At 33.4% G+C, this 17,170-nt stretch overlaps 1 protein-coding gene across 5 annotated transcripts in view; it reads left to right on the forward strand.

The window, feature by feature from the left end:
- MSH3 (mutS homolog 3) overlaps window positions 1–17,170 on the forward strand; it is a 195,128-nt gene that overhangs the window by 121,655 nt on the left and 56,303 nt on the right. For all 5 annotated transcript variants that reach the window (XM_088796585.1, XM_088796586.1, XM_074328782.2 and 2 more), the window contains 4 exons: window positions 5,263–5,450; window positions 6,480–6,648; window positions 10,660–10,724; window positions 13,197–13,313. In XM_088796585.1, the coding sequence (XP_088652711.1) occupies window positions 5,263–5,450; window positions 6,480–6,648; window positions 10,660–10,724; window positions 13,197–13,313 (539 nt within the window). The remainder of the gene's footprint in view (window positions 1–5,262; window positions 5,451–6,479; window positions 6,649–10,659; window positions 10,725–13,196; window positions 13,314–17,170) is intronic.

The following is a 17,170-nucleotide window of genomic DNA, read 5'->3' on the forward strand; positions in this document are numbered from 1 at the left end:
GCAAGATTGCATTCTTTTTATTGCTGAGTAATATTCCATTGTGGGGTGTGTGTGTGTGTGTGTGTGTGTGTGTGTGTGTGTGTGTGTATGTGTATCATATCTTCTTTAGCCAATCATCTATTGATGGACACTTGGGTTGCTTCCATACCTTGGCTATTGCAAATAATGCTGCAGTGAACAGAGGGTTGCATATATCTTTTTGAATTAGTGTTTTCATTTTCTTCAGATAACTACCTAGATGTGGAATTGCTGGGTCATATGGTAATCCTATTTTTATTCTTTGAGGAGCCTTCATACTGTGTTCCATAGTGACTGCCTTAATTTACAATCCCACCAACAGTGTGTGAGGGTTCCCTTTTATGATGAGAATTTGTAAGATTTACTCTTTCAGCAACTTTTAAACATGCAATACAGTGTTATTAATTGTTGTCACAATGCTGTACATTACGTCCCCATGACTTATTTATTTTATAACTGGATATTTCTACATTTTGATCATCTTCCCCCCCTTCACCCACTTCTGCTACTGGCAACCACCAATCTGTTCTCTGTATCTATGAGTTCCTCTTTTTTTTTTAGATTCCACATATAAGAGAGAATCTAATTCGTTTTAAAAGTAACCAATATATTGAGCAAGAATGACCTTTATTTTAGAATTTCAAAATATACTTCATCAGAGGAACTTATGACTCATTGAGAAGCTGTTCCTTGTTGCTGTTTTAATGTTTAGACAGAATGTGCCTAAGGATTGGTTTGAAAAGTGAAAATTAGCAATGATATGGTAACAAACCAAACCATTAAAAAGTCTAAATGCTTTAAACCAAATTTTTATAGATTAGTTAGCTGTCTCTTGGAACCCACCAGCAGACACATGTCTGTTCTTTATCATTAGATTGCACTAAATAAGCTTCTTCTGTATGTACCAAATGGCGAGTGATATCCTGGGTACAGACTGTGCCAATTATGTGAAATTCAGAAAATGGTAAGGAACATTGTTTGGATGTTGTGAAAGTGCTAAGCCTAGACCATATGGCTGTGTGGAAAGTGCCATGGAATAGGCGCAAATCGGTGTTTTTTATGATGATAATAATAGAGGGTCCCAAGTAGGCTGACACTGAAGTAAAATAAACATTTCTTTTGATAGAACTTCAATGTCAAGTCTTAGAAACTAGTGCTAGTCTCAGGAACCAATTAACTTTACTCAAGAACTGCTTTGTAAGAAAGTGACGCATAACTGCTAAGGTTGGTGAATACATTTAAAGGATAATAGCACTTACTCAATGTTGAAAGGACAGTGATTCCAGAATTTTGTCGGTGAGAATGGTTTCTTAGCCAGACTGGTAGAAGCCCAAAGTCAGTATGGAGCTTAGGCTGGGGGTCTCCCAGTCCTGTGCAGGTCAGTCTGTTCTAAGGCTCTTCCACAGAGAAGTTTGCTGCCGGGAATGGGGCTGCACAGCAGTGACTCCAGCAGCAGCTCCTTCACCCTTGCCCTCAGCTTTCTTCCAGCTTCACTGAAAGAAAGAAACTTGAAAACAACCCTGCTTGGGCACTCAGTAGTCGATTGCAAAGCATTTGTGGTTTTCAGTTGGCTTCTGTTGCTGACTTAAACTTTACATCATGTCTGAGCATGAAAAAGTAATCCCTTTCTTGCCTCTCAAATACAATAATTACAAGAGGTTATTATTCATAAATTATATTAAAAATGTTTATTTTTAGTTCATCATTTTTGTTAGAATGTATCATTAAGTGATTATTGGCCAAAACCTTCTCGGCTGCACGTTTATACAAACAGTCCAGCTTCCGGTATGTATCTTTCCCAGCATACACGTACGGTGGCCCTTCTGGAGAAGAGGTGCTTCACGATACACTTTGAACTCAACTTTTGTTAAGTTGGACCTAACTTCTTATTTTTCTGCACAATTTACTTCATTCCTTAATAATTATCTTTCTAGAATATGATATTAGCGTTAATCCATTTTATACATGCTACTTACTATGTGTACTTACTAACTAAACCATAAATTGTCCTATCTCAAAATATTTCATCAAATATTGTATTAATTTTATTATCTTGAGCCTTTTGATGTGATCTAACCTGGACTGGTTGCCCTTTATACCTTTCGTACAGCTTCCTTCTTAGATTTCCTTTTCTTCCCTTGAATTGAATCTTCCGTTTTCTGTATTCCATGTCTTCCTCTTGGCTTATTCTTTCATGTTGGTGGAGTGTGGAGTACATCCTCTAGAAACGTCCTGATAAAAGGTGTTGAAAGTAGATGTTTTGAAACATTGATGTCTGGAAGTGTCTCTTTTCTACTTTTACATTTTTGGGTAGTTTGGGTATAAAATCCTAGGTTATAAATGATTTTCCTTTAGAATTTTGTTACTCCATTGTCTGCTAGCTTCTACTGTTATTGTTCAACAGTCTGAACTTACTCTGATTCCTCATTCTTTGTGTGGCTTCTTTTTTTTCTTTTCTTCCCACCCCCCCCTTCTGGAAATTGGAAGATTATCTCTTTGTCGCTAAATGATCTAAAATACCATGATTTGCCATAATTTGGTTCTGTTTTCACTCATTGTATTGGGTCTTTTCAATCTGGCAACTTAAATCCTGAAGTCCTGGGAAATTTTCCTGAATTATTTAAAAAAAAATTTTTTTTTTCTTTCTGCAAGTCTGTTATTTGAATTGATTGAATCTTCTGGACGGATTATCTAACTTTCTTTTTTGTTTTCCATCTCTATACTTTTGCTTTACCTTCTTGGAAATTTCATCACTTTTATCTAGTACCTTTTGTGTTGAATTTTTCATTTCTACTACCGTGTTTCCCTGAAAATAAGACCTAGCCCGATAATCAGCTCTAATGCGTCTTTTGGAGTGAAAATTAATATAAGACCCGGTATTATATTATATTATACTAAAGATTGGATCTTATAGTAAAATAAGACTGGGTCTTATATTAATTTTTGCTCCAAAAGATGCATTAGAGCTGATTGTCTGGCTAGGTCTTATTTCAGGGAAACACTATATCATAATCAATTTCTAGAATTTCTTGTTTTCTTCTTCTTCTCTCAATATTTCTTATTTTCCCCATTGCATCCTATTTTTGTTTCATGGTTGCAATATTCTGTTTAACTGACGATGTTATTATTATTTAGAAGTTTTCTTTTATCTGTATAGGTTCTATTCCCTTCAGATTTGACTGATTGATTGATTGATTGTTTTGGTCTTTGCATTTCATATTAGAATTTTTTAATCTGATGCCTGATCATTTTTTAAGAGTAGAGGACTAAAATGCCGATAGAAAGGTCTGTGTAGCTGAATGTGACTTGCAAAATGTGGGGTGAACAATAGAGTGAATTAGCTGGCCCACTTACTGGTATCCTTATAGTTTCTTTAGAATTGGTTCCCTGCTGTAGTATGTATAGAATTTTCCTCTTGGGCTTGTGAGATTCCCCAGGGACTCTTTCAGTCTCCTGACTGGCTAACAATGTTTTGGGAATTAACAACTGGGAATCTCAACGTTCAGTTTGCAGCTTTTCCTTCAATCCCTTGTTTTTGGTGATACCCTTATCCCTTACTGTGCCTGAAGCTGGTTCAGGTAGCCTGTGTTTCACCTTCCCCAGAAAATACAACTAGTCCTCTGTAGGGTGGAAGAATGGTCATTGCTCAGAGGCATGAAGAGGAATAGGAGATCGAGGGATTTAATTGCTTCTTAAATCACTTTCAACCAATCCTTTTCTACCCTTCCCGCTTCCAGCTTCCACTTCCAAAGATAATTTGTGCCACCAGTTCCTGAGTCTTGTAGGATGCTTATATAATTCAAGTTGGGCTTATATAATTCTAGTTTTCTTCAGGGCCAGCTTAAGATTCAAATATCTTGAGTCTTCTAAGTCAATTTCCACTTATTTTTTTATTTTATAGCTTCTAAGATATTTTGCTGTTTTCTTCTCATTATTTTTGTAGTTTTATGCCTTTTAAAACACTATTTGACTGTAGTTTCAAGGTACAGTGAAATCAGATGCACATATTCAGGCCATTCTCTTTCAGAAGCTCCAATGTAAAAATTATTCATGCTTATGTTAAAAAATTACAACTGTTTACAAGCGTATAAAATAAAGAGTGAAAAGTCTTCCTCTATTACCCCCACATACTCACTGCCCACAGGTAACTAGAGTAAGTTACATGTGTACCCTTTCATAAATTTTTTATTTATATTTTTATTTCTATAGAATAATGCATATAATTTAAAGAATTAAAAATGAAATTTTATTGTGTAAATATATATAGTATATAGTATAAACTTATACTATATATTTAATGTATTTTAAAATTATGGAGTTCCATATCAATCTGTATATATCCGTGTGAACAGATGTCTTAATTTTTAAACTGTTTTATAGTACTACATTGTATGAATTTTTCCTAATAAGATCGCAATTGCTTGATATTTGTTTTTTATTCATCTTTTGAATATTATTACAAACACTTTATATTCATATACATATTTTTTCCTACTTGTTAAAGTATATTTTTAATTAATTCTTCAAAGTGTAATTGTTTAGTCAAAGAGTATGTGTACTTTTTTATTATGAAGATATGCCAGATTGTTCTTCAAAAAGATTATCCCTCTACTAATAATATATAAAAGTGTTTTTTTTTTTTTTAAAACACCCTGTGTTACTTGGCTATTATCAAGTTTTTATATCTTTGACATTCTGATAAGTGAAAAATGCTCTCCTGTATTTTTAATTTGTTTGTCCTGATTGTGGGGTTAGTCATGTGCTCATGGGACATTATTTTTCTATGAACTGCATATTCAGTTCATTTAGACATTATTTGGCTTATTTGTCTTTTCCATCTAAAATTTGTAAGAGCTTGGTATATTTGGGAGAATCTTGCCCTTTTTCTCTCATGTGTCAGATATTTCCCCAGAATTGTCCTTTATATTTTTGACACTGCTTACTATATTTTTGCTATATGGTCAATATGTTTTAAAATGAAGAAAATATGAGCAATGAGCAAGAATTGGCTTTACTATCTGTCTGAAATTATTTACGTTATAGCTTTAAATTATTATTTTATAAAGTATTTAAATTGGTGGTTTAACAGTTAGAAGGTATCAACAGTACTTTATTTCAATTAACTAGTTTATATAATAAATTAAAATTTTCCTTTATTCTGATTCTATCTTTAAAAAGATCATTAATTAACTTTTATTTTCATGTATTGTATGCTGTTTAGATAATAAATATTTCTATTTTCAGTGTTCTACCCAAGAGTTCTTCTTGATTGTCAAAACCCTTTATCACTTGGAGTCAGAATTTCAAGCCTTAATACCTGCTGTTAATTCCCACGTTCAGTCAGATTTGCTCCAGACATGTATTTTAGAAATTCCTGAACTCCTCAGTCCGGTGGAGCATTACCTAAAGATACTTAATGAACAAGCTGCCAAGTAAGTAGCAGTCCTTTAGTTTTCTTTTCAAGCAGTGAATGTTTGAATTTGCTTGTCCTAATGCGTTAGCCATTCTACGTGTGGATTCTTAAGGTTCACTGGAAGTATGGAAGAAGTTGCGTGTGAAATAGGAATTGTAATTAGATACTAAAGGCTTCATATTACAGCTCGAAGTAACACTTTGCTGTATAAAATTTAGGCAGTTTACCATCTAGGACAGATGAAGTACTTACTCATGTATCATATGATGAAAAGATAAAGTCCAGACAGAGCAATTAGTAGCCGTTTGTTAATCCCAAAATGGGTGTCACGTGGCATCTTGTACTCATTTGCTAGACATCCAGGGATGATCTACCTTATATTTAGAAACTACAGAAGCAAAGTCATCCTTTAAGAAGTAGTTGCTTTATAATTAATCCCATAAAGAACTCTATATAAAAGAAAGAAGATTTGACAGTATTTACGTTTGTGTTTATTTTCTGAATAGGCAAACAACAAATATTTAATTTTATCTCTTCTTCCTTTTACCTTTGGAATCATGAACTTGCAGAACAAAAATGATGTTAGGGTAATTTTGTCAGTCTTCAAAGAAATTAAGAAACTTACCCATAAATCAAGAAATTTAGGGTGGCTGGATGGCTCATTTGGTTAGAGCGCGAGCTCAAGAACAAGGTTGCAGGTTCAATTCCCGCATCAGATGGTGGGCTGTACCCCCCCTGCAACTAACGATTGAAAATGGCGACTGGAAAAAAAAAAAAGAAAAAAAGAAAATGGCGACTGGACTTGCAGCTGAACTGTGCCCTCCACAACTAGATTGAAGGACTATTACTTGGAGCTGATGGGCCAATAAGCTGTCCCCCAATATTCCCCAATAAAATTTAGAAAAAGAATTATTTATAAAAGTTAGGGTCAGGCAGTTTTCCTGATTTCCATCCCTCTCTGCTTTTTCGTCATGCTGTGAAAAATAATTGATAGCTAGTATAAGTTATATGTATGTTTCAATATATGTATTTGCAACTTTTTTTTTAGAATTGGAGATAAAACTGAATTATTCAAAGACCTTTCTGACTTCCCTTTAATAAAAAAGAGAAAGGATGAAATTCAAGGGGTTACTGATAAAATCCAAATACATTTGCAAGAAATACGAAAAATCCTGAAAAATCCTTCTGTACAGTATGTGACAGTATCAGGACAGGAGGTAATGTCAAACACACTTTTATTTTGTAGTAGTTTTCCTGAAGTAGAAAAGCTATTTTAAAATGTAAATAAAAATATGAGAATAGAATGAAAACATTATTATTTTCATATTTTCAGTTTTATTCCTTTAAAATATGTTGTCATACTTTGTTTTGATAAGAATTAATAAGTGTTTTGTTTATGTACTAGTCTTTTGATAAAATCATGCAGCTTAATGTTACATGTGTTTTAATGTTATCTGTTAAAATTATAATAATAGAAAACCTTGACTATTGTAGATAATAACTTAAATAATTCATTTATCCTAAATCCTTGAAAGAGAAGTTAGGTTCTGGTCCCTGCTCGCAGATGATGAAATGATACAAAGTGAACCACCTGTGTTGATTGGATCAAACAGTGATTAAATGGCAGGACTTCCTTCTGAAGTTAGGAGTATAGCTGCTAAAAAAGAAAAAGCAAGTAAACAAAAACAGAACTATAGTGAAAAACTACTCTTAGTGAGTTTTCTATAAGATTAGGGTGCTGTTTAAATGTTTTATTGGTGTGTGTATGTCTCTTTAATGTTTGGTAATATCTGAATGAGAACCAGGAAAAAGTATGCTTTTTAACTGTAGTTGTATCTTTTAGTCTGTTCTGAGTCTTGAGGCATTCTACTTCCACATCTTAAATTAGGGAAAAATATGAGCAATGAGCAAGTATTGGCTTTACTGTCTATCTCAAATTATTTACCTTATAGCTTTAAATTATTATTTTATAAAGTGTTTAAACTGTTGATTGGGGAGGGAGATAAATTATCTTATTATTCTTTACTTAACCTTCACTAGGTTAAGGTGATGAATTTGAGGCAAGAAATTTCTTAGTTATTAATAGGATGAATTCTTGTTGATTTTTTAAAACCGCTAGAATTTTAATAGTACATTAATGCAGAATCACTTTTATACCATTTTTTGAGAATTAGTGATTCTATTCATTTAAACACCAAATGAATTCTAAATATTCAGCATTGTTATAATCAAAATCTGTTTAAAAGAATTGTACTAATGGTGTCATCGAATCATTTAGAGATATTTAAAGGACTAAGAATAGATTCTGTCAACTGTGATTACCTCTGAGAAGTGAGGGAGGAAGAGAGGAAAACCCTTATTTTATATATTATGTGCTTCTTATACACTTCTGTACTATCTGAACTTTTGTAATAATTTTTTAAAGCAGTTCCACATGGTCCATGGATCTTATTATTATTTCTAAAAATAGATAAATTGACAGACTCTTAAGCCATTGTTACTTTTGACATTTGTTTTTCACTTCTGTTTCCAGTTTTTATATACTTCTTAGAATACTAAGACTTATTGACTGTCATACCTTATTATCTCTGACTCTGAAAATATTTGTTTATTAGAAAATTATGAAAGCAAAAACTTATATATCTTTACATAATTCACTGCTTCTGTGATAGTCTCTATCATATTTTATATATAGAGTTCTCTCTTAACCTTGAATCAAGTATGGACTGAATATGGGGTGACACTTAGATTTGGGGCAGTATTGATAGGTATTATTATTCTTCAGGAAAAGGAAAGAAATATTGGGAGAAAATCTTTAGAAAAAATTATTAATTCATAGCATGCAGCATATCCAGGTATCTGCTTAGTATGTTCAAGATGTGGAAAGCATTCTCTGTTAAATCTTATTTCTACATAAAAAAAAAATGTTGAAAATTCTTAAGAGAGAGTGAGAAAGAAAAGGAGAGTAGGAATGGGATAAATGTGGTGTTGGAGAAAACAGAAACTAGTTTTGAGGGTGAGTTAAGAATCTTAGCAAACTTAGCAATGATGCCAGGCCAGCGATACCACAGGCAATAGTTTGAGTAACAGGATCTGACATTTAATCAAGACAGAATTGGATCCCAGGAGAGGAATATGAGAGATTGCTAGAACAAATTAAGGCAGACGTCTCACAGCAACACCGAATAAAGTCAGGAACTATAGAGCAGGAAAAGTTGCTATGAGATCTTTCTAAGATTTCTGAAATATATGTTAACTTCTAATTTTAGTTATTTTTCCTTTCCTTTAGCAATAAATTCCTTAAACAAAAAGCCTGTCTGCTCATTCTTAGAATGTTTGTAAAGGGAAATAGAGAATTTCCTCTTCCATAACCAGTGTAGAGGAGAACAAAACTACTATCTGGTGACAATTCTGAGGAGAAACGCAGGCTGAAAACCTAGGACCACTGAAAGAAAACGGACACACAGGATCAGCACCTACTACCTGAGGAAGTGACCCAAGGATTTAACAGGCAGGAAAGTCTGTCTGGGCTTTCCTGACTCTCACTGTGTTTTCCATCCTATATTGGCTCTGCACATGGCTTTCTTCAGGGGCTGTGGTCTTTAGGGTAGACCCTTGATACTTAAAGATTGAACAGTTATGCTCCAAACTATATGCTGCTCCAAAGGGCTGGACCAGTAGCAGTCTTTAACATGAGTAAGGCACATATTGAACCCAGCGCCGCCATGCTGCAGTGTTTCGGCAAGTTACTTAAGTAAACTAGCCTAGCTGGCTGCCCAATGATCTCATTGAGGTAGTTAGGTCTTCTTTTCAAAATTTCTACCATTCCTTAGGCAGTAACTCCTGTGGAGCTCTGTGTTAGTCATTATGAACTAGATGTGTCCTTCCCAAATATTAGTGATCCAGTGTGTTTCCAAATTTTTCTGTTTGCCTTTGGCATAGATTGCTCTTCTAGAATTATCTTATAAAAAGCTTGGTATGTCTTCTCATAGACTATTGAATAATAATAATTAAGCAGAATTTTTTTTTTTTTGCGTAGTTTTAAAGTGATTTTATCTTTACACTAATGATACTTACGGCCGTATTTTGTAGGTTGTTTTTTTTTCAGTTCCTTTTTTGTGGACAGAGGGGCCTTTTTTAGAGCCTTTACTCTTAACTGTTTAACTGGTGTGGCAGATTTGAAATTGTTAATTCTTATCTATACAAGAGGACATCATTAGTTCCAAAATTGCTGCTAAGAATGAAAATTGTTAAAATTAACTATCAGTTCCTATTATAATTAATGTAAAAGTTATAGTGTTACTATTAATAAAAAAGTAACATGAGCCAAGCTGGCACTATTAATAATATAAATATCTGAAATGTTACAAAACTGATAAAATTGAAAAAGCTCCCATAGCCATCTCAAAATTAGTAGCAGCCACAGAGGTTTCATCTTGTACAAAATAAGTTTATTTATTTAAATAAAACATTGAATTTCATGGCAGTAATACAGGAGTGTGAGCAGGAGGAAGAGATGATATATAACAAATGCTAAAAATGAAAGGTGTGAGAGAAGAACTTGATTTCACTTACTTCCTGGCTGATTTCAGAAAAGCTGTCTTGTAGAGCACAGTTGGATCTATAATGTTCAAAGAAGTGAAAACTTAAAGAAAACACTCGAGAAGAAATACCTTCCTCCCCTAATAGTTGGGGAAGTCAGTACTTTTTTTATGAAGATACTTTTAGAGGACATAGGTTCCTTGTATAAAAACTACTATAATAAACCCTCTTCTGTTCAGAAAAGGCAGGGACCATATCTCACACTTGTATAACATCTAATAATTGAACATTTAAAAATTTTATGTACTTAGAAATTCAGTCTTATTACTAAGTAATAGAATTCTTATGATAAATGGGTACTAATAAATGAAATAGGTCATTAATGAAAAAAATCACCATTTGTAGTACGTGTAAACCAATGTTATAAACATTAAAGTGCCAAGTTATATCTTTATTACAAACTTTTTGCTCAAAATCAATTGTACTTTAGCCCAAGTATTGGAGCCCTAATTAATAATATTTCATTGTATGGACATACTAAACTCTCCCAAGAATAATACTGGATTTATTTTGAATGTTTAGAATAAGATTTACTATTTATAATTAATATTTAGTACAATTTTGAGGAAGGTTCAAAAATACGGTTAATTGTTTAAATATCTAACTTTTATTTATATTTATTTTAGTTTATGATTGAAATAAAGAACTCTGCTGTATCTTGTATACCAACTGATTGGATTAAGGTTGGAAGGTAGGTTTAAAAATACATTTTCTTAAGTTAACATGAATTATAATGACATCTGTATATCTGTATGCTACTGATTGGTAATAACCACATCCTTGACATAAAAAGCAGTTCTTTCCCTTCATTTTTCATTTTTTAAATGGAAATTTTAACTAAAGAAAAAATCATTTTTAACTCTCTTATCATTGATTTAAAAACATTTTTTCCACAAGGTGTCTTATATGTAAACATTTGTTTCCTTGTTTTGTAAATTGCTGTTTTATTCTTATCCTCAGAATACACTTTAGACACATGAAAGAAAAAAAGCTGAGGAACCTTTAATTATAAGATTAATTTGGTTGCTTGAACTTCTTGATGAATGCTATACCTGACATTTCTTTTAAGAAGCTGAAATTTCATTTTCTACTTCACTGAGCTCTGCATTTCTTTATTCATAATGCTTTCTATGCACATAGTTATACTAGCTCATTACATCTTCTTTTTTGTGAGTTATATCATGAATTGATGAAAATAAATTAGTCAGAAACAAAATTAGAGAACCACATAGGGACTCTGCTTTTCTTCCTTGGTTAGGCATTAATCCCTAAGAGGGGACTCATTTAAAGAAGTGATATTAGAGAAATGTATCCTCCTTTGAGTAGTATCCTTTGTGGAATATTTATTACTACTGCTATTAATATGTTTGCATGAATTTGAGATGAAAATGTTACATTTGCCTTAGGAGAAGAGGTACTAGTAGCTGGTGATGGTATGGAAGAACTCTGTTAAGGATGGAAACAAATATTGACATGATGTATAAATGGTGATTAATTTATAATTTTAATTAAAAAAGAAAACTGTTATCCATTGCCACTATCAAAGGACGCTGAGGACACAATCATACCCAATCTTTAGCTCTAAATATCCTCTTTTTTTTTGTTTTTCTGTTACCGAAAGGTCTAATAGAGATTTGAGTATTGTTAATTTTAGGAGATGTTTTTTTTTCTTTTTGCAGGCATTTTTTCCCATTTATTTACTTTTGTCCTATACTGTAGCTAATGAATGGAAATATGCTTTATGAAGAGAAATTACTGAAATGCATGTTAGTCTATCTAGAGCAATAATTGAAATGTCTCACTAAATGAGTTTTGTTAGAAGAGAAAGCTATTATAAATATGTTTGCATAGAAATCTATTAGGTTGGTGCAAAAGGAATTGCGGTTTTTGCAATTTAGCCTTTTAAACCACAGTTACTTTTGCACCAACCTAATGGATGACATAATTTAAAAGCAATAAGCATGGCAGAAATCAGTGCCAGCATCTTTTGAACATTCTGTGATGTAAATTGAATGAATAAATAAATAAATTGTAATTTTTTATTTGTTGTTTGGCCATCGGAGTCCTGACAGGAATAGCTTAGCATATCATGCGTTATATTTTGAATGTGAAAGGCCTACCCCTAGTCCAGTCACTTGGCAAATTAAAGATAATTGTGACAGTGTATTACAGGATTGGGGTGCCGACAGAGGTCAGAGTACACTCTGTTATCACCTGCCTAGCTCTCCCCTGGCCTTTGCTTCTTTAAGGTCTCATCATAGTAATAACATTTACATTAGTAACAAGCACCACAACCACCACAGGACAGCTCCTAACACTGAGTGCTAATGACAGAGGTACTCTGTTAAGCACTATCTATTTGATCCTCTCAGCAGTACCTATGAGGTAGGTATTATTAGTATTCCCATTTTATAGATGAGGAAAGTGATGTTTAGAGATCAGTTATATTTCCTCAAAGTCACGTAGCTATCAGGTAAGTGGCTGAGTTGGAGTCTTGGCCCAGGTTCTCTGACTGGGGGCCCTGTGGCCTCCCCCAGGCTGCTCTGCAGCTTCTTGAGACGCAGCAGAGATTATATGCAAGCCCAGAGGAGGAGCATTTGGTGTTTCTTCCTGTCCAGGGTCGTGATGGGAACTTCTCTTTGCCTCCTGAATGAATGCATTGCTATTCTTCGTAATGCTTTATAAATTTCTTTTTTTCACTAAAATGCTTCAATCCTACAGAAAAAGTATAACATGGAAAGAGTAATATGACCGTCAGCAATGTATCCACCTCGCAGCTTTGTCAGGACTTATTTTACCATATTTGCTTCTGATCTTTTTATAAAAAGCAAGCATTTTCATTTGGTGTAATTTAAAGAGAAAAGCTTTCTGCTCATGAAATGAAAAGTCTAAACTTTGACTTTGCCATATGGATATAATTTGAAATACATTTTAAAAGCTTCCTGAACAAAGTCCTGTGAACTCCAAGTACTCTATTTACAACGAAGATCTTTGGAATCGATAGAGTTCAGGGCCACAAGTAAAGCATGTTCTTTATTTACAGCTATTTACTTTCAAGGTTCATCAGAGAATAATAAATAACTACTTTAATTTTCTGAAGTGATGGCATCGCTGATTTCTTAGTAACCTTGATTTCCTATTTATGTTTTTCCCCCTCTTCTAGCACAAAAGCTGTGAGCCGCTTTCATTCTCCTTTTATTGTAGAAAATTACAGACATCTGAATCAGCTCCGGGAGCAGCTAGTCCTTGACTGCAACGCTGAATGGCTTCATTTTCTAGAGTGAGTTTAAAAAGTAAAATATAATCTGACTTTTTGCTATGAGAAATAGACCGGAAAATCTTTCCATCAAAAAGAAAAGTAAAGATTACTGCTTGTGACCTGCCATAAAATAGTTGAGTACATGTGTCCTCTGATTTTATTTTTAATCCGTTCAAATGTAAACTCATCTTAGTCTTTGGGAGAGACCAAATATACTTATTGTTACTATACTAACATTTTGTTGCTAAGGATATTTAGTAGAGTCACCTTTTGAAATTTCACCGTGGACTTGGTTTACTTTTCTTATATAAAGGCTTAACATTTTGAGAGGTGGACAAAGTATGGGCTAGTTGTTTTGTTTTTATTATCTCCATTTAATTAAAATTTTTTTATGTCCTATATATTTTCCATCTAACTTTTTATTTTGAAAAAATTTAAATGTATGAGGAAATTGAAATGAACATCTATGTACCCTTCACCTAGATTTTTCAAGTATTAATATTTTGCCATGTTTGTTTTATATCTGTTTCATACTTTTTTCCCCCTGAAACATTGGAAGTAAGTTTTACACATCATAACACTTTACCCCTAAATACTTAGGCACATATCTTCTAAAAATAAATATATTCTGCTATATAATCTTAACACATTATTACACCTAAGAAAAATTAATATTAATTTAAGAATATATTGAAATTTCTCAATTTCCTCCCTCAAATTTTTAAATGAAAGATCTAATCAACTTTTACACATTGTACTTGGTTATTATGTCTCTTTAGTCTATTTGAATTTAGAATAATCCCCCACCTTTTTGCTTTTTATAATTCGAGATATTTTTTTGAAGAGTACTTGCTGCTGTCTTATAGAATTTCTCATATTCTGGATTTATTAATAGTCATGTGTTCATATTACAAGTTTAAGTCAGTATGTGCTGGTAAATGGTTAACAGCCGCTCTCTGGAACAGCAGTGGTGTTTGTGGTGTTTGCTGATTTCTGTAGTGTAAATACTCCTACCTTGACTGATTTTTAAGCTGCCATTGGACAGGAGTTGGGGAGAGGTGCACAATTGTCTTTCATGAGTTTGTAGACACTGGCTCCAGACCCCCACTCATCTAAGCACTTTATACTGCCTCCTTACTCCTCACAAGGACCCTGTGAGTTAAGTATCATTATCATCTCCAATATATAAATGAATAAAGTGAGATGCAGAAATAGGAAGTTGCTCATAAGGTTAAGGATTGGAACCAGGGTGTCTGGCGGTAGGGTGTGTATCCTTTTTGCCATCAGGCCGTTAAGCCTGCCCACGATGAATCTACAGGCATCGCTCTAAACAGAAACCTCTCTCTTAGTCTTTCTCTTTAAAAACGTAAATAGTAATATTCAGTGAGGTCCTTCATGGAGTTTTATTCCATTTGAAGTAACCAATCTGACAAGTGAAAAAGCAAAAAAAAAAAAAGAACAAAATAGATATGTGACAGTTTTTAAAAGGTTGGTATCATCTCTTTTTGCCCAGAGGAATCTCGAATTAGAGGATCAGGAAGAGATTCCAATTTACTTATCCTGAGTCTTTTGCGTTATCTTGACTCAGAGTCTTGGCAAGGATGGAAATTTGGTCTATTCGATTCCTTTTCCAATTTACTTTCAATTTCCCATTTTAAGGGGTTTTCTGGACACTTGAATCTCAGTTCTCCTGGCTTTTTCCCTTAGTAATATCACTGAGAACATGAAAATTGGACTAAAATTACTCCTTTCAAGCTCCCAGGGCCATATTCTAGGGTCCTGGGATTTAGTGAGGTAATTCATATTCATTCTATTCATAGTGTACATGATTTTACAAATCTGGGTTGTTCTCCTTGTCGTTATTCTAGACTAAAGAAAATTCAGGTCTCCCAGGCTAGAAACTTGGGCATTATCCTTGATTCTTTCTTCTTTTTTTATCCTTTTATCTGTTATCAAATTTCTACTTGTCTTTTTTCCTTTTGAAATATCTCATTGATTTGTCCCTTCTTTTTCTGTTCTCGCCTAGCACCCCACCATTACCTTATACCTTTCTTACTGTACCAACCCTCTGCCTGAGCCCTTCTGCCAGATTAGCCTAGGAGAATTCTGCTTTCATCATTCCACCCATCTGATGTAGTTGAGAGCTGCTAAGATAAGAGTGAGCCAACATTAAATATAAAAGAAGAATATGATACTCATATATTGCTAAATGAAAGGATTAAAATATATAATTTTAAAAAACAGTATTAAAATGTATAATTCTGTATGTGTAATTCACACACATGCACAGCATACAAACCTTTATATTTTTAAAAATCAAATATATATGCTTATTTTCTCATTAACATGCTTATTGGCCATTTGTATATCTTCTTTGGAGAAATGTCTATCTATCTATCTATCTATCTATCTATCTATCTATCTATCTATCTATCTATCTATATATATATATAGATATACAGTTGTTATATATATATATATATATACAGTCTCAAATATTAGTTGATATTTCTGGATGGTAAGGTAACTGGAGATTTTAATTTAATTTGCAAGTATGTATTTTCAGAGGTTTCTGTAATATACATATATGACTTTCAAAATAAGAAAAATATATTAGTTTTTAATCTAAAAAGAGAATACTGGCCGAGCTTTAGTTGCATTTGCAGCTAGAGCTCCCACTTGAGAACAGCATCAATTGTTATGCACATTATTAATTGAGGTGCCAGATGGTGTGAATATGATGTTATTTAAAAAATTATTAACCTCAATGAACCTGACATCAGAGGATTGAATACCAGCTATACAAGTGTATTTGTCTCTTACTGAGATACTAACTGTTGTGCATTAGTCATATGATATTTGATCAAAATATTGCAAGAAATCAAGGTTGTAAGAAACTTTTGTGAATGGAACCCTCTCTCAAAAAATGTTTTTCTTCTTTTGTGTTCTAGAAGATGGGCTGTGGATATTGAATAGTCTTCTCAATTACAAGTTGTTTAAAAATTGAATTACAATATCTCTTATTCAGTAGTTCACATACTTTAGAAATATATTTGCAAATAAAAAATAAAATATTTTCCATTTTTAGTAACTTCAGATATCATTGAGAAACATCTGATGGTAAACTGTCATAACAGCTTTAGAACTCAAGTGTCTTAATCTGTTTCCCAAGGATCCAGCAGTATCTTTTAACCAGAGATTAAATTATAGTGCTTTGGCTTCATCCTTAAGTTGGCTGGTGGCTTAGTGATAAAGTTGCATGTTGTTATGACATAAATCCAGTCTATCAGGTTGTTATCTGAATTGCTCATTTTTCAGCTTGTCATTTTTCTAAGTATGAATAATCGCTGTGAAATTTGGCAAAGTATAGCCAATGGATAAAGACAAAGAAATCAAACAAGGCTTCGTAAGAGTTACGATGATGTTTAAGGTTTATGATCGTTTTTCATTTTATTCATGTCTTATTAATATTACTGACGTGAGAAAGAACATTCTTGTCCATATCAAAATAATTACCTTATCCCTCCCTGCCTTTTTAAAAACTGAAATGGTACCCACTGAGCACTGTGTCCCTCAATCAATCCTGGAAATTTAGAAGGTCATCAGGAATAGTTACCCTCATCCTAAGGCTGCTGGGTAATAGCGAATTAGGGATTGTGACGACAGGACCTGAGATGGAGGGAGTGAGAGGAAGGAAAAACTGACTTCTTAGTGTCGAAGGTACATTGACACTCATATCCAGAGAGGCAAGAAAAAAAAGATCACATGTGGCTGCTCTCTGGCAAAAGAGATAGTGCCAGGATAGGAAGACCAGATGGGTCAGTAATTAGAACAGTGACAGAATAGGCCACAGTCCGAGGGGGTGAGTGAGTGGTCAG

This window comes from Rhinolophus sinicus, chromosome 3 (assembly GCF_057876585.1).
Source record: "Rhinolophus sinicus isolate RSI-liver-muscle chromosome 3, RSI-T2T, whole genome shotgun sequence".
Lineage (NCBI taxonomy): Eukaryota > Metazoa > Chordata > Mammalia > Chiroptera > Rhinolophidae > Rhinolophus > Rhinolophus sinicus.